This window comes from Protopterus annectens, chromosome 2.part0 (genome assembly GCF_019279795.1).
Source record: "Protopterus annectens isolate FY-2018-M chromosome 2.part0, PAN1.0, whole genome shotgun sequence".
Lineage (NCBI taxonomy): Eukaryota > Metazoa > Chordata > Ceratodontiformes > Protopteridae > Protopterus > Protopterus annectens.
In genome coordinates this window covers 208,959,687-208,983,486 of record NC_056728.1, presented here as the reverse complement: position 1 = coordinate 208,983,486, position 23,800 = coordinate 208,959,687, and the positions used below count along the sequence as shown (strand labels likewise).

Genomic DNA, 23,800 nt, shown 5'->3' with positions numbered 1-23,800 from the left:
GAGCAGGGGGCTGGCAATCTGGAACCAGAGATACTGAAGAGAAAGCATCCAGTAAAGTAAGCAAAATAGGAGGAACAGTAGATGGTGAAGTAGACACCATTTGGAGCTCATTATATCTCTTTTGCACATAAGAAACTTGGGAGCAATCCCACTTGAAATACTCCCTCATCTTAGCCATTGCATCTCCAAAAGTAATCTCGATAGGAGATCCCGGACAAGTAGAGTCCTCTTCAGTAGATGCATACTCTAGATGGAAAGGAATCTGGGTGGAACAGGCCAAGGATTCCTCATCCAAAGAGACCTCCTCATCCGAAGAATCCTAATCCCTACCTCTCTTTTGAAGGGAAGATGTCCAAGGAGGGGCAATGACAAACACCCAAAGGAGGCTTCAAAGCCACAATGGCATTAAATTAGAGCTGGGTAAAATTCTGCCATTCATTGTGAGGGTCCTTTGGTGAAGAAACATGCTTTGTTTTTTGGTTCTTTTTTAAATGGATGTCCACCTTATGAAACGTGGAAGGACCCGATGTTGGTCTACACTCAATAATAGTCGTCAGAATCTCCTCCCTCACCAGAATATGTGGAACCCCCATAGGCCCTTCTATAATAAGTCCTGGTTCCCTTGACCATCCGAAATGGACGTCTGCAATGTTTCTGACAATGTGCTGTTGTGGGATACATGGCGGCCTCTGAAATGGCTCCAGCCAAGGAATCTGACCCCAGAACTGGCCAAACCTCCATGCTTTCAGTAGTCTCAAGAGAAACATCTGATGTAGGAGGAAGACTCTGACCTTGTTTTCTTGACCTTTCTCTTCAGTGAAGACTCAGTATCAGGCTTAATAGTTCCCTCCACAGCGTCTTTTGCTAAAAGTTTGACATGCTGATTTTCCAAGTAAAAAGCAAGAGAAGAAAGATGACTTTGTAAAGTCTGATGGCACAATAGCCTGAGAAATACTACAATATTTGCGATTGTGCGAAGGCCATAAGCAAAACAAGCACTGCTCACAACTATTTTTATGTAGAATTTGTCTTCCACACAGGCATTTGCCTTTTCTGGATGGCATGTTAAAAACCACACAGCAAGAAGCAGCAGTAAATAAGAAAAGAAAACCCCAATGGGGCACTAATCTGAATGGCTTGATATACCAAATAACTCAGGCGAACAGACCAATGACTGAAGATGGCGTTCGGACTGGTGGCATGAAGTTATGAGGATGGTATGTCTGGATAAGGCTTTTATGCCGAGGGCCATAAGTGCGATGTACGGCATATTTTTGGTAGTAAAAGGCTTTGGTATACTGCCCAGACATCTTACCACCGTTGGCAAGGAATCCCTCATGTTAGGAATACTGCAACAGTAGAACAGAAGGACGTATGAAGTGATTCAGTCCAGCAACTCTTTCTCAGAAATGTAAACCACTGAGAAAGATGGCTGCTAGACTACAGCCCATTGCCAATCAAGGATCACTGCACTGTACACGAGGTAAGGACTCTGCAGCCCTTAATCATGTAAATTAAAAACAGAGAGGCTGTCTGAATGGCTGAAGAGAGGTCTCAGAAGCATTGCTTTCCCGGCTGAAGAGAGGTCTCAGAAGCATGGTTTTCCCCCAAAGTCTTCAAGAACAGAAGACATGTTCACAGGTCCAAATGGCTGATATGGAACCCCACTTTCTGGGAAGAAGGGGATCACACTCATTGAGCCATATGGCAACCCAGGTGAGCTCACCACCACAAGAAAATTATCTATCATTAGAAGCAGCGGGTCTGGCTGCAGGAAAGACCCACTAAATTAATGCAAGGACTGACCATCACTTAAGGTCCTGGTGACTTGAGTCTGATATCAGAAGCTTATTACACTATGAACAACTCCCTGTCCACTGCAATATGTGCATCCTCAAGCATACATACAATCCCATGAAGGCATCGGTAGCCATTAGGTACCAGAGACCATCCTCAAGCATACATATAGCACCATAAAGGCATCGGTGGCCACAGTTGCCAGCGACCATCCTCAGGCAAACATACAGCACCGTGAAGGCATCAGCAGACATCAAGTATCTGAGACCATCCTCAAGCATACACACAGCACCTTGAACACTGGCAGCCATCAGGTACCAGAGACCATCCTCTGGCATACATGCAGCACCATGAAGACAGCAGTGCCCATCAGGTACCAGAGACATTACACAGTCAGAGGCTGGACTTTGTGCTGCATTCTCATGCAAGCAACCCGAAGCTATAACCTCTGCTGTCCCTTCCACATGCAGGAATGACTGCCAATGTACAGCATCTAACACCAAAGCTTTGAAAAGTAAACAAATGCCAAAAATAGAAGTGGGACAAACTACCAGGCTCTGCTGATGCACACCTCATGGCATGTGCTGGAATTGGCATGCGTCTAACCCCACACAAAAAATGCCTAGTTCTGATTCGGGAAAAGAATGAACCAAACCAACAATCCATCAAGCAGTGTTCTTAATGTAACAGTTTGGCATCAGGCAGTCAGCTGAAGAATGGAGAGACTGGTGGAAGAATAGTCTTCTTGAAGATATTGGTGACATGCTCAGTGCAGCACAGCTGGAAGCCAGTCCTCATCCATCATCTCCTGTCTGCAGGTAATCAAGAAGTTAATGTTTTTCAGGCAATAAATGCAAGAAGTTTCAAATGACACATTAGGAATACACCTGAAAAAGACATTATGTGCCCTCTCACAGACACACGGGTTTGCAGTGTGCACATGCCCAAGCTTGAAAGTTTGAGATTTTTCAGTGGCTACTGTGTACAATGGCATATAAAGAACTCCAGTATTCCACCCATTGCAAAGGAAAGTACAGTTGTGTACACTTACCATAAATGTAGATGTTCGAGTGTATTCACTGTTGCAGTCATTACACTTGGGTTATCCTGCTGGCAGGCTACCCTCAGTCGGCCTGAATTCCAAAGTCTAGGTCCAGCGTCGGTTGCTGTCGCCTCTTCCCTGACATCAGTGCGCCAGGGGTATAAAAGATGCAGCAGACACCATTTTCATCAGTTTTTCTTGCCCCAGATGTCAGGTGCCTCCAAAAGGGAAGGCTAAAAATATGCCAATCAAACATGCATGCACCAAAACATATTATACCTTCATCTACAAGCAAATACACCACAAATGTTGTATAGATTAGAGAAGCACAGCTAAGTTCCAGCAAAAAGAGATGGGTGATGGTGGGTAGGTAACCTGGACTGCAGCAGTGAACACACTCAAACATCTACATTTATGGTAAGTGTACACAACTGTACTATGTTTTTTGTGTTTCACTGCTGCAGTCATTACACTTGGGTTGAATCCCAAAGCTATGGTTGGGAGGCTGGAGCTAAATAGCATTAGGAGCGGCTATGAGGCCTTGCAGAACTGCAGTGGCAAAGCCTGCCCTGGATTTAGAGTAGAGTGGTAAATGATAGTGCTTTATAAAGGTGTGCACTGAACTACAAGTAGGAGCCTCTAAAATGTCTTTGGTTGGTACTCCCCTGAGGAAGGATGCTGAAGTGGCTGCTGCTCTGGTTGAATGTGGCCTAATGCCCTTAGGCAGTGGCTTGCCATGTTGTGAATAGCAGAAACGAATGCAGTGGCCTATCCACTTTGAAATAATCAGCTTTGAGATAGCCTTTCCTTGTGATCCTGCAGCATATGCCACTAGTAGTTGCTTAGTCTTTCTGAAAGCTTTGGTTCTATTCAAGTGGAAGCGTAGCTGTCTTATGTCCAAAGAATGCAGAATTCTCTCCCCCTTATTCTGTGGGTTTGGATAAAAAGTAGGCAGATGAATAGCTTGGTTAAGGGCCACACTGGACACTACCTTAGGCATAAATGTCGGGTTTGTCCTCAGAGAAACCCTGTCTGGATAAAAAATGATAAAAGGTTCCACAGCCATGAGTGCCTGTAGCTCTGAGACTCGTCTTGCAGAGGTTATTGCTAGGAGCAGAGCTGTTTTCCAAGATAAAAACTTTATATCAGCTGTAGCGGCTGGCTCAAAAGGGGGCAGAGTGAGTTTTCCAAAACATAATTGAGGTCCCCATGCAGGTATTGGTGATCTCCTTGGAGGCCTTAAGTTTTTGGCTCCTGTGAGGTATTGCCTTAAAGGATGAGAAACGATTGGTGGCTCTGTATTGTAATGAGCTGAAATGGCAGAGGCATGAATTTTAATTGATGAAAAGGATAGGCCTTTGTCCAGCATCTCAGTTAGGTATTGCAAAATCTGAGGAATATTTGGTACTGCTGTGTCAATTCCTTGTGTCTGGTTCCAGGCACAGAATCTCTTCCATTTTCCAGCATAAGATTTTCTAGTACTAAGCCTCCTGGCCTCCAAAATGACATCCATCACCGCTTTAGTGAGAGGTGTGTTCTGTATGACTACATTATCCACCATGCTGCCAGATTTAAGGTCTTGAGTTGGCTGTGCAGGATCTGATTGTTTTGTTGGGACAGTAGGTGAGGTATTTGAGATAAGGTCCAGGCTGCACATTGAGACAAGTTCCTTAGGACTGGATACCAGTACTGGCGGAGCCAGTCTGGGGCAATCAGTATCATTTTTGGCTTCTCTTGTCTGACCTTCAGGAGTACCTTGGGGAGGAGAGGAAGAGGAGGAAAGGCATATACTGTTAAGTTTTTCCAGCTGAAAGATAGGACATCCACTTTCCATTCTTGTCTGTGATAAGTCCTTGTGCAGAATCTCTTTAGTTGGCAGTTGTGAGGAGAGGCAAATAGGTCTATGTCCGGGCATCCTCATTTCCATGTTATGTTAAAAACTTGTGGATCTAATTTCCACTCGTGGGGATCCATGAGGTTTCTGCTTAGTTCGTCTGCCAGAGTATTTATCTTTCCTGGCAGGAATTGTGCCTGCAGATGTACTTGGTAAGTCAATGCTGTGTCCCACAAAGTCATGGCTAATCTGCAGAGGGGGTAAGAATGAGTGCCTCCCTGCTTGTTTATATACCACATGACCGTGGTATTGTCTCCGTCTTTATCAGTAGTTGTCCCGGATGAAGTAGGTCCTTGAGGGCTGTCAGGGCATTCTGAACAGCTAGCATCTCTTTTTGATTAATATGTAGATGCATTTGGTTGACGGACCATGTGCCTTGAATATATCTTCCTGCCATGTGTGTCCCCCAGGCATAATCTGATGAATCCGTTGTCAATGTCTGCCTGGCTGGGGGTAAGGTGAATGGCTGTCCCTTGTTCTGGTGACAGGCCTTCGCCCACCATCGAAACTCCTGCTGCAGGCAGGGAATAGAGTAATTATTGTTTCCAGGCTGTGGCAATGCTGAGTCCAAACACTTTTTAGGTACAATTGAAGTTTCCTCATATGCAGTCTTGCATATGGAATTAGTAGAATGCAGGATGCCATGAAGTCCAAAGCCTGTAGAATTTTTCTTGCAGATAACTGGGCCTTTGTTGCCAACAATTTGAAATAGGTAGTCAGTTGCCTTTGTTTGTCTGGCGTGAGATAAGCCATCTGGGCAGTTGTGTTTAAGCTTGCACCCAGGAATATTATCTCTTGAGAGGGTACTAGTTTTGACTTCTGTTCGTTGACTGTGTACCCTAGGCATGGTAGTAATCTTTTTACAAACGCCAGATGCTGTAGTAGAATGTCCTTGTTCTCTGCTTGTATGAGGCAGTCATCCAAGTTAGGATATATTTGTATTCCTCTTTGTCTGCAGAATGCAATTACTGGTGCCAGGCACTTTGTGAAGACCCTGGGCGCAGTAGATAAGCCAAAGGGCAGTGCACAGAATTGGTAGTGCATTGAGCCAGTTTTGAATCTGAGGTATCTTCTGCATGTTTGTCTGACTGGGACATGCAGGTATGCCTCTTTTAGGTCTAAATTCACAAGCCAAGCCTTCTTGCCCAGCATGGGCAGAAGCTGCTGTAAGGTCAACATTTTGAATTTTGGTACATCCAGATATGTGTTTAGAATAGATAGGTCCAGTGTTGGTCTCCAGGCTTTGTCCTTTCTGGGTACCAAGAACAGTGTTGAATAAAATCCTTGTCCCTGCTCTTGTTCTGGTACTTGTTGAATGGTCCTCATGTCCATGAGGGATGAGACTTGTTTTTGTGCCTCTGCCCATTGGGTTTTTGGTAGGTCTGGCCAACCGTTTGCTCTTGGCAGGGTATGAAAGTGAAACTTGTAGCCCTGTGACACTATGTCCAAGACCCATTTGTCCTGGGTTATTATGTGCCAATTTTGAGAAAAAAGTGCTAGTTTTCCCCCTAAAGGTGCTGGCGCAGGCAGGGGGAAGTCATTGGGACTGTTTCCTGTAAGGCTGTGATTTGTCTTCTCCACTTTTGGAGGTAGAAGCACCCCACTGTTTTGACCTGTATGAACCTTGGGGCTGGGATCTGCCTCCTGCGTGTCTGTATCTGCCCCTTTGTTGTCTGTCTGACACTGAAACGGACCAATTCTTTGTAGGCCAGTGTCTGCTAAATCTTGGAGGGTGTACCTGTAAGAAATCCTTGACTGTTTGCATAGATTTAGCTTTTTCCTCCATTTTCTTTAACACCTCTTCTGCTTTAACACCAAACAAAGTATCATGCTGTAATGGAGCATCTAATAATTTTGCTTTAACATGATCTGGCAAATTCTGTTCCTTTAAGCAAGCATGCCTCCTAATGACAGAACCCGTGACAGCGGCCCTGCAGGAGGCCTCCAAAGAATCAAAACCACATTGCAAAGTATGCTTTTCAACTTGCTCAGCTGCATGCAATAAATCCTGCATTTCTTTGTTTTCTGCACCTTCAGAATTTATCAACATTTTCTGTTTAAGCAGTGACATAATATATTGCTGATATTTGAGCATATGAAACTGACAATTTAAAGCCCTTATAGCCAAGATAGCAGAGGTGTAAATTTTCTTTCCCCATCTGTCTAATGCCCTAGAATCCCTGAAGGAGGGGGTAGGATTTTTTGCAGTGGATGCCTTGGACCCCTTTGGGACCCTGAGAAATAGTTTCTGGGTCAGCAGCAGGGTTTTTGAAAAGGAATTTATGAGAGTCAGGTACCCTGTAATACCTGTCCGACTTAACAGGAGCTCGAGGTAAGGAGTAAGGGGTCAGACTGGACTCTGAAAATACATCAACAATGTCTAACACAGGCGTAATATCTAGGGGCCTGTGTTGTGGGAGTAAAAGGAAGTCCCTGAGCCTTTTCTTAGATTCAGAATAATCTTGGCTCTCCCAGTGGAAATGTTCCCTCATGGTATGCAACGTTTCCCCAAAAGAGTAATCCTCAGGAGGAGAGGCTGAAGGGACAGATTCTTCAGCATCAGAATCCTCATAAGGAGGAAGAGAGTATTCCTGATCAGAAGAGAAATCTGAAGAAATGGAAACCTGATCTGAAGATTCATATTCTGTCTCTTGCCTAGGCCTCTTATCGGGAGGGGGATGGGTACCCCTGATCAAAGTAATTAAGTCTTCGGCCAATTTGCGCATCTGTTTTTTGGGCATTGAGGCCTGACCATAAGGCTGTTGTACTTGTTTCTTTGTTTTAAAGATGCTTTAGTCTTTGCCTTTGTAGCTGGAGTCGTTTTAATGTACAATTGAGTAGGTCTGAAAACACCCTCAGAAGCCGATGCCTGCTCAGCGGCTCCGGACCCATCAGAGGGAATAGTTTCTGAAGGTCCAATACCTTGAGCTTCCAGCGGCCTAGGCGACTCCACGTGGGAGTCTATAGCAGCCTGCGGTTCCAAAGTAGCGGATGTCAGGGGCTGCGAATGCGCCTCACTGAGAGCCGGCGAACCGGCGAGTGGCTTAGAAGAAGCCTCGTCGTCGGTTTTAGACCTCGGATGCCTGTCCTTCTCTTTTTCTTTGCGTTTCTTGTGAATTGCGGTAGTCGGTTGGCTATCTGACGGCATCGTGTAATTATTAAATCTTCTGCCAAAATAGTGAAATGCAAAATCGTACCGGCACTTTATAGTGCGCTGGTTAAATCTAGCACAAAACAGACAAGCAGTGTCGTGGTCAGGGCCTAAGCAAGGAATACAGTAAGAATGAAAATCCTTATGAGGTATTTGTTTCTCACAAGAAATAAAATTATTAACTTTTTCTGACATCGGTCTGGAGCAAGAAAAAAGTTTTCCCCAACGGGATACTTGGCTTTTAATGAAGACTTGGGATCTGAAATTCGAACACGAAAATCTCAGGAGTCGGCCACCCGGCACTTGCGAACTGCTTCTGCTTCGGGCACCGTGCGGCAAGAAAGACTGAAGAAAATGGCGTAGGCTGCATCTTTTATACCCCTGGCGCACTGACATCAGGGAAGAGGTGACAGCAACCGACGCCGGACCCAGACTTTGGAATTCAGGCCGAATGAGGGTAGCCTGCCAGCAGGATAACCCAAGTGTAATGACTGCAACAGTGAAACACGAAGAACATCCCCCCTTCCTTAAAGTAAGCTCTCAATATTTTTTTTCAACAACCCCCCCCCCACAAAGTAAAACTACTCAAAGATTACTCTCCAATACTCATAACACCTGAACATGCCTAGGACAGAGAAAGAGAACAATTATCTAATGCATTGTTTTATATTCTGCTTCAACTTGACAACATGCAAACTACGATCAGCAACATATTACAAACTGCAAAAAACAGGTAAACATAAGAAACCGTTTTTGTATCAAGTATTTAACAAATGAATGACTAACTGAAGAAAATCCTACTATAAGTGACCAGAACCTGTCAAAAATTAAGCACATGCAAACATTCAGTAAATCAAAAAGGAAACAACTATATTAATGCACAGGCAGCAAATTATAACAATCCCAAAGCTTTCTGGACTAAAATCAGCCAGCTGTTAAAAATTGGTACACCAACACAACCTACGCCTACTTCAACAGGTAGCACAGCCAGCAAATTCAATACCCACTTCATTCAAATAGTAACCTCTTATTAAACCCTTAGCACAGGAAGTAGCAGGTTCCTCTCCTCCCTTGTTAGACCCCAAAACAAAACAAAACAACAAAACTCAAACTAGTCTCAATTTCTAGAATGAAAAAAACTATTACTAAACTTAAAACCTACCACCCGTCCCTGATAATATACCACCTGAGTACTTAAAATTGCTGCTGCTGCACAAGCTTTTCCTATCTCTATCCTAATCGATTACATCACCGAAAGCTATGTCCCAAAACTAGGAAAAGGTGCTACATTCTTACTCTCCATAAAAGTAGAAACTAAACTGAGCTCACAAACTTCAGGCCTATAGCCATACTGTCTCCACTTTCAAAAATTCTGGAGAACTGTGTCCAGTCTCAAGTCCTCAGCTTTTTAATTAGCAACTGCCTCCTTTCCCCTACACAGCATGGTTTATGTCCTTTTCATTGTACATGTACAGTTCTGCTTAGTTACATAACATCTGTTAACCAATATAAAAAATCCTAGATTTAACCTAAGCTTTTAACATGGTATCCCACCAGAAATTGCTTCAAAAAATATCTTGCTTAGAAATACATGGGAACATCACTATCTTCGTTCTCCAGCTACCTCACAAACAGGTAACAGGCAGTAAAATAAAAAGATGACATCTCCTCTTTCCTTACCATTTCAGTGGGAGTCCCTCAAGGATCCATTTTAGGTCCCGTTATTCCAATATATTCATTAATGATTTCCATCTAGCTTCTTAACAATGAAATAGTAATTAGAAAATTCAACAATCACCCATTATGTTAAAAGCATAGATAAAATAAAACACCTTCTTCAAGAGCCCTTCTCCACCACAGAGGCCTGGTTGTCTAAAACGCAGCTGCTCCTTAACCCTAAAATAACAGCTATTCCTTATTTACACTTTACACATTCAAATAACTACAAAAATAATTTTGAAATCACTTCCTCTAACACAGCGTACAACTGTAAAACTAGTCAAACAAAGCTTTTAATAGTCACTATTGAGGAAAGTTTAAATGTGATCATCACATAAAACAAGCAGAAGAAAAAAAAACAAAATCTAGTTGCACACTACAGAGTCAAATAATACCTCACAGATACCAGAAAAAGTATTACTCAATGCCTTCTCATCCCTACACTATTTTATGCTGCTCCCATCTTCATTAAACTACAATCCAGTCAACTCTCACTCTTGGAACAGTGTTATAATAAGGTGGTGACATTTGCCAACAGTCATTATAAGACACATCACTGGTCTTAAAAAAAATTTTTTTAGTGGTTAGAGCTAAGGCATTACATTACACTTACTCGACTAGGCATTTCCCATAAACTCATCTACTACTCAGACAAATGCCCTAGTTGGAAAAATATTTATCTACTCTATAACCCAAGTAAACAGCTGAGATCCACTGACAAAACATTATTAACTGTTACAAAAAACAAACTCAGCTGGTGACTCTGTACTCTTTTTCCTGGACAAAAGTTGAAATTTCCTTCCTCTCACTCTAAGAAACACAGTAAGCACCAACTCTTTTAAGGCACAGAGTACCTAAAAGATACCTGGCTCTGTATTTGAGCAACTCCTGGATGACAAATGTCCTGCCCCTTACTTTCTTCTATTCTTTGCAATCACTACACCCTTATTTACTGGTTCAAATTCTCCTCCTCATCCTCTTCCTCGTCCTCCTCTTCCTTCTGTCTATCCTAAAATAATCTCTCTCTCATCCTTTAATAATAATTCTCCTTTTCTCTCCTTTTACCAAGTTCTTTTTCCAAGTGTGTTCCACAGCTCTTCAGATGCCGGTATTGATAATTAATGAAACTCTGTTTAAATGTTGCATATCTGTTGATTACTTGTATGCCTCTGTTTACAATGTTCTTTGTGTAATGTTTTTTTTCCCCAGAGCTCTTAAATTTGTACATTTCTTAGTTATTTGTATATCTTTGTTTAACATTTTCTTATGTAATATTGGAATTTTTCTGGAGCTTTTCTCCCTAGGTCTCCACTGAAAAGGGTTGTTTTCTGTCCATTCAGACTATCCTGGTAAACAACCACAATCAATAAAATAAATAAATTACAAAAACTGGTAGTGGCTAAAAAACAATCCAGATAATTTCATTAAATGCCAACTTTCTTCTTAGCCTATGAATCTGATTTACTGCTATGCTAGATTGCCCCTGTACCTCTTTTATTCTTTTATATATCTTCAAAACGCAAATATGTATCCCCCATCCCTTCACTACTGGCAGTGTACTCAAATCATACACCACCACTTGTCACTCAGAATTTCCTCTTCAGGGATTCCTTTACTCTATTCCCATCTTCCAGTTTTGTGTGGGGCTCTCTTCCTCTCTAAATATTTATTCTTCTGGTGAATGCAGTGCTCCTATACCAATTTTAAGGCTACATAAATGTGAAACTGTGTTATCTTATCCCCACCCAAGTGTTTTTTTCTCTTTCCATGTACACAAGTCGAGGTATTATAGTCTCCACACACACAAGTTTGCTATGTCTTTTTCTTAAGTCTCCCACAAATCCACTCTCCTGTTACCTGCTTATTGTCAAGTACCTCACACTGCGTGCATTGCAATGCCAACTTTACAAAATTTCACAGGAGGCCACTTCACATCTGATAAATATTAACTCAATAGGTTGCACATGATACCTCTCTTCAGTTCTCCAGCATCCTACATAAAATCTCTCAGGAGGCTTTACTTCTTCTTCTTCTTCTTTCGGCTTTTCCCGGTTCATAGGTAGGTACTAGGCTGTTGGCCCTAGGGCCTATACAAGCCTAACCAAAAATGTACCCTAGCTTTCGCCACCCAAGAAAATTATTTTCCTGTGCCCCTGTCAAGCAGAACCACAGAAGTGATCCCCGGGGTGAATTTCCTATTACCCATCCAATCATCAAGATTTTTCTTGAAGAGTGCTAATGAGGAGCTCTGTTTGACATAGATAGGTAGTCTGTTCCAGAGTATGGGAAGTCTCTGGGACAGGAATATATCCCTCCAGCATATTCTGTTTATTGTGGTGACAAGGTTGAGGTCCCTAGAGTGTGTAGCTCGGAGGGATTGGGATTTCTTTAAGTGGAGCATGTCCAACAGCTCTGGGTTTGACATAGCTTTGTATGTTAGGCAGAGATCGCCTCTGAGTAGGTGATATGCGACGGAGTAAAGCTGGAGTTTTTTGAGACGGTCTGCGTAAGGCATCTGTTTGAGGCCAGTAATCCTCTTTGTGAGATATTTTTGCGGCCTTTCCAGTTGTTGTAGATGTCTTGTGAGGTACATACCAAAAGAGGCGTTGTACTCTATAATGGGTCTAATGAGTGATGAGTAGAGGGGAACAATGACCTCTTTTTTTTTCTGGATGAGAAACCTTTTGTGATGGTGTGCCACGCAGAAGGATTTCCTGACCACTTTGGCGATGTGATTATCAAAGGAGAGGCTGCTGTCCACCTGTGTCCCAAGGTCTCTTATCACACTTTTGGTGTTAAGTAGACTACCTACCGCCTATTTGGTAGTTCATGGGTACAGAATTATTACCAAAGGGGATGACAATGCACTTTTTGGCATATTGAGCTTGAGACCATGTCTTTGACACCAGGTATCTGTCTCAGTGAGGCCCTTTTGTAGGATGTCCACATCATTAGGAGTTTCAATTATGGCTCCCAGTTTGCAGTCATCTGTGAATTTAGTTAGCCAAAGACCTTTTGTGTTAGCCTGTACTTCAGAGAAGTAGATACCAAACAGGAGAGGACCCAGGACTGAACCCTGTGGTACTCCACTTGTCACTGGTCTGAAGTCTGATTTGGAGTCTGCTACTTTCACAGTGTGGGTTCTTTCAGTAAGCCAGTTGGCAACCCATCTTGTGACATAGGGATTTATACCTAATTTAGTGAGTTTATCTATAATTCCAGAGTGGGGGATGGTGTCGAACGCCTTGGCGAGATCTAGATAGGTTGTGTGAACTACCTTACCCTCATCTATGGCTTTGGTGACTACTTCAAAGAAGTCTATCAGGTTTAGGAGACATGATCTGCCTTTTACAAACCCAAACTGTGTGGGGTCCAGGGTTTGGAGATCTCCAACGTCTTTGTTTATGATTAGGGGTTGCCACAGTGGATCACCTGTCTGCTCATGACTGGCAGTGGAGTTTTACAGTGTCGAGTTGCCAGCCCGGCGCCCAACCTTCCACAGAAGGCACACACACACACACACACACACACACACACACACACACACACACACACACACACACACACACACACACACACACACCTAGGGCCAATTTAGTGTGTCCAACCCACCTACAGCATGTCTTTGGCATGTGGGAGGAAACCGGAGCACCCGGAGGAAACCCACGCGACCACAGGGAGGACATACAGACTCCATACAGAAGGCACCCCAGCCGAGGATCGAACCAGAGAACCTCTTGCTGTGAGGCAGCAACACTAACTGCTGCACCACCATGGTCGCCCATTCTCAGGAGGCTTTACTAAATGTTAAAAAAGTCTGCAAATCCATCAGCTACAACCACCTTCCATGATTATTTACTGTTCTGTGACTATAAACACCTCCCTTCCAATCCTACATCCCTCTAAAGGATTCTCAAGGTGAGAAAGATCTGCTTTATCTTCAATACCCATCCTAACTGCAGCAATGCTTATTATGCATGTCATCTCCATGTTTTAGCTACTCAGCCAACTGAAAAGTTGTTTCCATTCAGTTCTCAATGCCAGCAATGACAGTTAAAACTATTTTCTAGTTCTTAAGCTGTACTGCCATTACATGTGGTCTGTCAAGGCTCATATACCAGATACCGTATTCTACTCTCTTCTTCACTGGACAAGTACTTCTCTTCTAGTTACACACGAGTTATTAACTGCTTTGTACAGCTGCTACCTAAACTATATTAACTAATCCTTACAGAATGACTTTGGGCTAAACCTGGAATTCAGATAATGGGGATCCACTATGTCATTTCAATTAACCAAAAATTAATAGATAAATTATCCCTGAAAAAAATGCGGCATAGATGAGAATGGCACTTCATGGATGGCTCCAGTAAGTCTGATAAACTGTTTACTTCAATACATATTCTACTGTTGAAAAACAAACGATGGTAAACATGTATGTGATAAACATAAGGAAAAAAGAAATTAGTTTTTTTGTGCAGCTTAAAGTTTATGGCCATTTCTCTTACCTGGCAAAATGGTCTCATCTGCATGTTCCACAGAATTCCGCCTCGTAGCAAAGATCCAAGTATAACCGTGTCCAAACAGGACATGGATGATCACCCCTAAGAAAACCACTGACACGAACTCCCATCCTATGTAGATATGGTTTGCGCCATAACTCAGCTGCCTTCCTGCCTCAGCTACCAAAAGCACAACCACCATCTTGTACACACTAATAAAAAAAACAGCCCCTGAAACAAAAAAACAAAAAGGAACAAACTAACAAAATTAATCTGAATTACAGTACATATACACACACACCTCAATTTTCTTCTCACTCTTCAAAAATCAAAACCACAACCGAATTGCAGTAAATTCTCTAACAAGCACATTTCTTACTTCTTGTTTAGAGAAGTCAATAGAAGGATCCAAGATAGCATGGAAACTCCAGCTTACATTTTTATAAACTATACTTTTCCAGCTGAACTCATATCCTTCCATGTCATTGGAGACATCTGGGATGCACCAAACCCATCTCTGATAGGCCTTTAATTTTAAAAATGCAACACAAAACAAAAATCCCATTTCCAAAAAATCTGCTTGCATAACAAGTGTCCAAAAGGAACATGAAACTTCTATATGAAACCTAGCTTAATCAGCCCTTGGCATAAAAGCTATCAGACTGTGATAGCCTATCTCATCTTTATAAGATCATTTAATGTAATAAAGCCCCCCCTCCGAGACACAGACACACACCAAAAATAAATTTTGTGGTGTTGTAAAGTAGCTCTTGGTTACCTGAAGGGTACCATTCTTTCAGGGGGAAAATTAACAGCAATGTACCAGGTGCTATCAACTTCCAGTTTTACAAGTACAAGCCGTCTTTTGAGTAAATGGTGTCATCTGCCTTTTGGCATACAACATTCTGTAACTGCTGCTAAATGTAATTTAGCTCAACAGTGAAAGAAAAATCAAGTTTTCATTAAAGAGAAACGGTTGTGAACATGGATGTCAGGGCTGGGCAGGAGGCCATATAGATGATGCAGAATGCTATTACAGTAAGCCAATTAATCATAAAATGCAGCAGAAAAATCAAACATTACATATTAACCATAACAGATACTAGCTGTCCCTCACTGCCCATTTTACTGGTTGGGTTATCTGCCTTTGTGGCAGATGAAAACCAGCAAACTTGCACAGAGATACTTTTCCAGTGTTCAGACCTCTCCCATCTTCCATAGTGCTATGAAATTTCTCTTAGGCCTCAAATCAAGTTTGCCCAGAATGGGATGTCAAGATGCATGGCAGGAAAAAGGCTAAAATTACGGTTTCAGGCTTAGGTCTACTAAGAAACACCAGAAAGGAAGGTATCAATTCTGAAGGAAAGAAAGTGGATGGGCTATCAAGATGGACGGAGAGGGAGAACAAGGCTTCATCATTATCGTAAGTATACAACTTTCATATCAAATGTTGTCCCCTCCATCTTTCTGGATTTCCCAACCATTTTTTGACCAGAGTGGCATGATGGCAAAATACTCTAGAGGATGACCAAACCAAAGGCAGCTCTAGACCTTGATATAAATGTCAAGTTTGTAGTGCTCAACAAAGAAATGCACTGTTCATCAGGTTGCTGCAGCATGGATTCGTCAACAGTGGAATGTCTGAAAAAAAGCTGTACAGGTTGAAACCGGGCTAGGGGAAAGAGATTCCAGTTTAGATGGTAATGTCACATTTTTGGAAAAAATAGGTGAAGAATATGAAATCTGACAGCCACCTAAACACAGCAAGTTTGGGTTCCATGTAAGCTTTTGAAAATGATATAAAAAGCTGATCATTCTTTCAAGGAAGTATCATTCAGTGAAGACAGAATGTTAGCTGGAGATGCACATCTAAAGTATGCAGCAGGTACTTTCCTTGGTTAGTAGGGTTGGGGAAGAAATCAAGCAAAAGTATATATTAGTTCAAGGCTGTCTCTGAGGCCACCTCAGGTATGAAGGAGAGATTCAGTCTAACAGAGCCTCTACCTTTGTGGAAAGTCAAATAAGGTGGTTTGCAAGATCTTCTTCTTTTGGCTGCTCCCGTTAGGGGTCGCCACAGCAGATCAACTGTTTCCATTTCTTCCTGTCCTCTGCATCTTGCTCTGTCACACCAACCACCTGCATGTCCTCTCTCACCACATCCATAAACCTTATCTTAGGCCTCCCTCTTTTCCTGTTACCTGGCAGCTTCATACTTAGCATCTTTTTCCCAATATACTCTGTATCCCTCCTCAGCACATTTCCAAACCAACGTAATCTTGCCTCTCTGGCTTTGTCTCCAAACCTTCCAACCTGGGCTGACCCTCTAATATACTTCTTCCTAATCCTGTCCATCCCCGTCACACCCAGTGCAAATCTCAACATCTTCAACTCTGCCACATCAAGCTCTGACTCCTGCCTTTTTGTCAATGCCACTGTCTCCAACCCATATAACATAGCTGGTCTCACTACCCTCTTGTAGACCTTCCCTTTCACTCTTATTGGTACTCGTCTGTCACAAATTACTCCTGACACTCTTCTCCACCCACTCCATCCTGTCTGTACTCTCTTCTTCACCTCTCTTCCACACTCACCATTACTCCAAACTGTTGATCCCAAGTACTTAAACTCATCCATCCACCTTCGCCACCTCTATTCCCTGCATCCTCACCATTCCTCTATCCTCCCTCTCATTCACACACATATATTCTATCTTAGTCCTGCTGACCTTCATTCCTCTTCTCTCTAGAGCATATCTCCACCACTCCAGGGTCTCCTCCACCTGTTCCCTACGCTCACTACAGATCACAATGTCATCTGCAAATATCATAGTCCACGGGGACTCCTGTCTGATCTCGTCGGTTTGCAAGATAAAGACTAAAAATCAGAAATCCTTTTAGCAGAAATGATGGCTGCTAAGAAAAAGTTTTTTTCCAGGAAATGCATTTTAAAGAGGAATCGGAAGTAGGTTCAAAAGAGGGCTGAGTCAAAGCTTGAAGTGTCTCAGGTGAGTTCAAATGGTTGGGCAGGATCTTTAATAGGTGGTGTCAGTCGAAGGGTAACCTTTAAAAAGACCTTGCATACCTTAAGGAGAACTACAGAGCCATAGTGTAGCCCCAGGTGATGGATCAGAATTGCTGCTAGCTGGAGTTTAATGGTAGAGTAACTGGCTCTAGAATCAAAAAGACTTAAAAATTATAGTACAGAAGGGACTGGTGGTGGTGGTGGTGAAGGGATCAAATGCATTTACTTGCCAAAAGAGAAACCTTTTTCCACTAATTTATAGAGTTTTATAGTAGACTCCTTTACTGCTTTTGAAAAGCAGTTAGAATCTGTACGACTCTCTCAGACAAAGTAAGGTTACTGGCCATCACTGGAATTGAAGAAACCATGCTGTCATCCTGAGGGACTTGATGTCTAGATTTGGCTTGCCAGAAGGGTGAGACAGGAGATCCTGTTGTGGATCCAGAAACCATGGTGGTCAGGTCAGATGAAGCCAAAGCATAGGGAACCAAACTTGCCTGGGTAAGGGGGATGAAAGGAATATAGAAAGCACAGGTAGCCAAAGATAGACCTTGGTGATTCTCCAGAAGGAGGGATAAGGGACAGGTGACTACTTTATTTAGTATTGTGGACTGCAGCAAGGCTGGTCCTAGTGGCTGAATACTTTGGTTACTCCTGCTGGGTTGAGGGACCACTCATGACGCATAACAGTGCAGTGACTGAGTCTGCCTGATAGTAGATTAGAATAACCTGTAATGTGCACTGTCACTACAAAGTGATGTGAAAGCATAGTGCACTGCTACAATCTTGTGGCTCTGAGAAGTGTGGAAAAGAGCAGGTTCCTTCTTGCTTGTGGATGTACCATACCAATGAAGTGTTGTCTGAGTGGATGCAGATCACACCCTCAGGAAGGATATCCTGAGGTGCGTATAACACTAGGAGGGTTTTCATCTCCAGAGAATTTATGTGAAAGACAGCTTCTAGTTAGGTTCACATTCCTTATACTTTTCTGCCCTTGTAATAGCCTCTCCCCAGACAGCAGTCTGTGGTAAATGCAGCTTATGATAATGGAAAATCAAATGGTCACCCTTCTTAGACTAGTGGGGACTAAATCCATCATTTTGTATGTTAACAAAACAGTCTTATGAGGTAATGAAGAGAATTAGTAGCTTGACACCATTGAATAGATACAGTCCAGTGAAGAACTCTTAGGAAGTTCTTGGCATGCAGAAATAGCATAATGGAGGCTGCTAGAGTGCCTAGCAGGTGAAGAATAAGGGAAACTTTGGGGGGTGTCGATTTTGAGAGGCTCCTCTACCTGAAGTCAAAGGGATATCAGCCTTATCTCTGGAAGCTTTGTAATTTGAGATGTTAGGTCTAGACAGCATCCTATAAAGATCAAGGACGGAGTGGGCTCCGAGATTGACTTTTCAGAGTTTATGAAGATACCCAAGGACTGAAACAAATGGAGTAAGCTAGAACCCTTGCAGTATGAAACACTGTGACAAGCATTTGGTAAATACATGGAGGGCTGTGGTGAGACCATAAGGCAGGGTTCAAAACCAATAATGACTGGCTCCCAGCCAAAAGTGAAGAAACTTGTACTGCCTCGTAATCTTGACGTGGTAGTAGGCCATCCTGAAGGTCTATACAACACATCCAGTCGAACAGAAAGATGGACTGCACTAATAAACCTGAGGTCCGTTTCTGGGGCATGTTACTAGAAAGAATCTTCAGTACATCCAGGATCCTTTCTAGTCTGGTTGGACTTCTTGAATGGTTGTTGTTTTTTGAAGCTGTTGTGAAACTCCCTTGTACTGCAGCCCTTTTTTGGTAGAGTAGAATATCTGAAAGGGCCTTTGTAGACTATTTAGGGGTAGAAACAAAAGGAATGATGTGGCCACTGAATTATTATTTTCTTCATCTAGAATCTTCTACAATAGCTGTTCAACTTTGTACGTGAACGAAGAAGCGTCCCCAACTGCCTCCAGAGAACAGCAGTCAGACAACTTCTCAAAACTGTTAAAAGGGCTTGTCTGAAAACAGGACTCTAAACCTTTGGTTTTGCAAACCACCTTTGCCCTTTGTCAGCCTCCATTTTAGTTCCCCCTCTGTTGCAAGGGCTACATCTGGAAATGAATCAAATTAAAAGCTTTCCTATTTCTTAAACCAGGGACCCTTGTTATCTCTCGAATTCCTGCAAGGATCACTGACGGGTAAAAAGAAGCTATGTACTCACCATAATGTCCCATCTGAGTAGATATATTTCATTTGTCTTTAACCTGTGGGTTACAGATCCATATCGGATCCGAGCCGGCAACTTCTACGAGCATCAGCTCCGAGCTCCAAACTCCTCCCCTTACCCATAATACACCTCCACTGCCTTCCATCCCCAGATCGAGTTTGCTGAACCTTATACTGATAACCCAACCTGAAAAAAAAAACTTTCTTGTGACCTATACTGCAGCCCGTATGCTGATTATATGCCAAGGTCCGGGAAAAGGAGGGAGCGACAGTTGAAGACAAATGAAGTATAATTACTCAGATGGAACATTATGGTGAGTACAAAACTTCTTTATCTGTAGTTGACTTCATTTGGTCTTCAACCTGTGGGATAGAGTCCCCCAGCTACTAAACTCCTGGGAGTCCGTCAAGGAAGGATATTCCAGAACACCGTAGAACCAAAGGATGCTCTCCTTCTAGAAGGCAAATCCAATTTGTAATGAGAAATAAATGTATGAGATGAGGACTAAGTAGCTGCAGAACAAATATCATCCAAATACACTCTAGACCAAAAGGCCGCAGACATAGCCATGGACCTAGTGGAATGAGCTTTCACCTGACCTGGAGGAGACAAGCCTCTGTCCTTATAGACCTGCAGGATGCATGAAGAAATCCATCTAGCTACAGTGACCTTAGAGGGTTTATAGAAAGATACAAACAACTGATCAGATTTACGGAAATTTTTTGTCCTGTGTAAACAGAAACGCAACTGTCTATGAACATCCAACATGTGGAGTTTGTATTTCATCTTGTTTCCTCCCACATCCCAAAGACATGCTGCAGGTGGATTGGACTCTCTAAATTGCCCCTAGGTGTGTGTGTGTGTGTGTGTGTGTGTGTGTGTGTGTGTGTGTGTGTGTGTGTGTGTGTGTGTGTGTGTGTGTGTGTGTGTCTTCTGTGGAAGGTTGGGTGCTGGGCTGGCAACTCGACACTGTAAAACTCCACTGCAAATCATGAGCGGACAGGTGATCTGCTGTGGCGACCCCTAATCGGGAAAAGCTGAAAGAAGAAGAAGAAGACTAAAAGTAGGAAAAAAACACAGGCAAATTGATGGTCTGATTGATATTGACTGGTGATGCCACCTTAGGAAGAAAGGATGAATTGGTTCGAAGGGAAACCCTATCTTTGTGAAAAATTATATAAGGAATTTTGATGGACAATGTCTGTAATTCTGAAACCCTTTTTGCAGAGGTAATAGCAATCAGAAAAGCTGTTTTCCAAGATAAAAATTTCAGATCTGCAGTTGCGGCAGGCTTGAAAGGCAGGGTGAGCAAAGCTTGAAGAACCATAGTAAGGTCCCATGTGGGAACAGGATCTTTGACCGAGGTGGGTGTAACAAAAAGGTGCCTTTGATAAAGACTTTACATAGTCTAGAATAGGCTAAAGAGGCAGAATTCTCGCCCGCATGAAAATGAGAGATGGCAGCCAACTGAACCTTGACAGTAGAAGAAAGTACAGTTTTGTACCTACCATAAATGTAGATGTTTGAGTGTTCACCCTGCTGCAGTCATCACACTTGGGTTATCCTGCTGTCAGGCGGTCCCGCAGTAGGCCCGAATTCCAAAGTCTTGGTCCGGTGTCGGTTGCTGTTGCTTCTTCCCTGACGTCAGTGCGCCAGGGGTATACAAGAGGCATCCGACGCCATTTTCTTCAGTTTTTCTTGCCCCAGATGTCAGGTGCCCCCAATAGGTAGGCAATAAATATAAAAATAAAACAATACCTTCAGGCACAAACAAATACACCACAGAGGTTGTGTAGGATAGAGTGGTATAGATAAGTTCAGCTAGTTCAGAGGGGATGGAGGGAGGGTAACCTGGACTCCAGCAGGGTGAACACTCGAACATCTACATTTATGGTAGGTACAAAACTGTACTATGTTCATCGTGTTACCCTGCTGCAGTTACCACACTTGGGTTGAATCCCAAAGCTAAGGATGGGTGGTGGAGTTAAACAGGGTTAGAAGGAGCTAGTAGGCCTTGCAAAACTGCAGTGGCAAAACCAGCTCTAGTCTTAGAATATAGAGGTAAGTGTTAGTGTTTGGTGAAGGTGTGCACTGAACTCCAGGTTGCAGCTTCCAGAATATCCTTGGTTGGCACTCCACTGAGAAAGGCTGCTGATGTAGCTGTAGCCCTGGTGGAGTGGGACCTAATGTTAGCAGGTACCGGTTTCCCATGATGCGTGTAGCAGAAACGTATGCAATGCCCTATCCATTTAGAAATGGTTTGCTTTGAGATAGCTTTTCCTTGTGATCCTGCAGCATAGGCTACAAAGAGCTGGTCAGATTTTCTGAAAGCCTTAGTTTTATCCAAGTAGTAACGTAATTGCCTGTGAATGTCCAAAGAGTGCAGGAGTCTTTCTCCTTTGTTCTGGGGATTTGGGAAAAAGGTGGGCAAATGAATGGTTTGGTTTAGGGCCACACTGGATACCACCTTTGGCATAAAGGAAGGGTTAGTTCGTAGAGATACTCTGTCTTGATGAAAAATGAGGAAAGGCTCCACTGCCATTAGTGCCTGTAGCTCTGAGACTCTTCTAGCTGAGGTTATTGCTAGTAGCAGGGCAGTTTTCCATGAAAGAAATTTTAAATCAGCTGAAAAAGCTGGTTCAAAGGGCGGCAGTGTAAGCTTTTCCAGAACAAAGTTGAGATCCCAAGTAGGTGTTGGTGCTCTCCTGGGTGGTCTTATGTTCTTAGCCCCTCTGAGGTACTGTCTTAGGAGTGGATGTGAGAATAAAGGAGGATCCGTGTTGTAATGAGCTGAAATTGCTGAGGCGTGGATCTTAATAGATGAACAGGAAAGTCCTTTGTGTAACATCTCAGTTAAATATTGTAGAATCTGAGGAATGTTTGGATCAAGGGGATTTTAGGCCAAAGATCCAGGCGCAAAATCTTTTCCATTTGTCTGAATAGGTTTTCCTGGTGCTGGGCCTCCTGGCCTCCAGAATGACATCCATAACAGCTTTGGATAGAGGTGTTGGCTGGTTGTTTAGGTAATTTGCCATGCAGCCAGGTTTAAAGTCTTGAGCTGGCTGTGTAGAATCTAATTGTCTCGCTGGATGAGCAGGTGAGGAATCTGTGGTAAAATCCATGGTGGGCCGTGGGCCATGTTCCTTAGAATTGGATACCAATGCTGGCGTGGCCAGTCTGGTGCAATGAGTATCATTTGTGGCCTCTCTAATCTGACTTTAAGCAGTACCTTTGCTAGAAGAGGCAGTGGAAGAAAGGCATACACTGTTAATGTTTACCAACTGACAGGGCGCCCCACTTTCCAAGCTTGTGGATGGAATGTCCTTGTGCAAAATTTTGGTAGTTTTGGGGGCTGGCAAAAAGATCTATGTCTGGCGTCCCCATTTTTGAGCTATCATTGCAAATACTTGTAGATCTAGTTTCCACTCGTGTGGATCCATGATGTTTCTGCTTAGGTCGTCTGCCAATGTGTTTTCCTTTCCTGGCAGGAATTGTGCTTGTAACTGAACCTGGTAAGACAGTGCCGTGTTCCACAAGGTCATTGCTTGCCTGCATAGAGGGTAGGAATGTGTGCCCCCTTGCTTGTTTATGTACCACATTACTGTGGTATTGTCCGTCTTTATTATTAGTTGTCCTGGGTGTAAGAGGTCCTTGAAAGCTGTTAGGGCATTCTGTACTGCTAGCATTTCTTTTTGATTGATATGCAGATGCCTTTGATCTGTAGTCCATTTGCCCTGAATGCACTGTCCTGCCATGTGTGCTCCCCAGGCATAGTCCGATGCATCTGTTGTCATAGTTTGCCTGGCTGTGGGTAAGGTGAAAGGCTGACCCTTGTTGAGGTGACATGCATGTGCCCACCATAGAAACTCCTGTTGAAGGCAGGGAATGAGTGGTATCATTGTTTCCAAGCTGTGGCTGTGCTGAGTCCATACGCTTTTCAGGTACCACTGTAATTTCCTCATATGCAGTTTTGCAAATGGTATTAGTCGTATGCAAGATGCCATGAATCCCAAGGCCTACAGAATTTTTCTTGCAGGGAGTTGGGTCTTTGTTGCCATTATTTTGAAATATTGAGTCAGCTGTTGTTGCTTGTCTGGCGTGAGATAAGCCATCTGGGCTGTTATATTCAAGCTGGCACCCAGGAATATTATGTTTTGTGAGGGCACTAGTTTTGATTTCTTTTCGTTTACTGTGTACCCTAGGCAACTTAGAAGGTGTTTGACAAATGCCAGATGCTTTAAAAGAATGTCTTTGTTTTCTGCTTGAATAAGGCAGTCGTCCAGGTATGGGTATATTTGAATTCCTCTTTGCCTGCAGTATGCAATTACTGGTGCCAGGCATTTTGTGAAGACCCTGGGCACAGTAGATAATGCACTGAACCTGCAATGAAGTGGGGGTATCTTCTGCAATTTTGTCTGATAGGGACATGCAGGTATGCCTCCTTGAGGTC

At 43.1% G+C, this 23,800-nt stretch overlaps 1 protein-coding gene across 1 annotated transcript in view; it reads right to left on the bottom strand.

The window, feature by feature from the left end:
- Positions 1–23,800, bottom strand: part of ANKLE2 (ankyrin repeat and LEM domain containing 2) — a gene marked incomplete in the record, with an annotated part of 2,117,323 nt that overhangs the window by 1,424,945 nt on the left and 668,578 nt on the right. Inside the window, 1 exon segment of the mRNA XM_044060669.1 lies at positions 14,112–14,336. Within this exon segment, the coding sequence (XP_043916604.1) occupies positions 14,112–14,336 (225 nt within the window).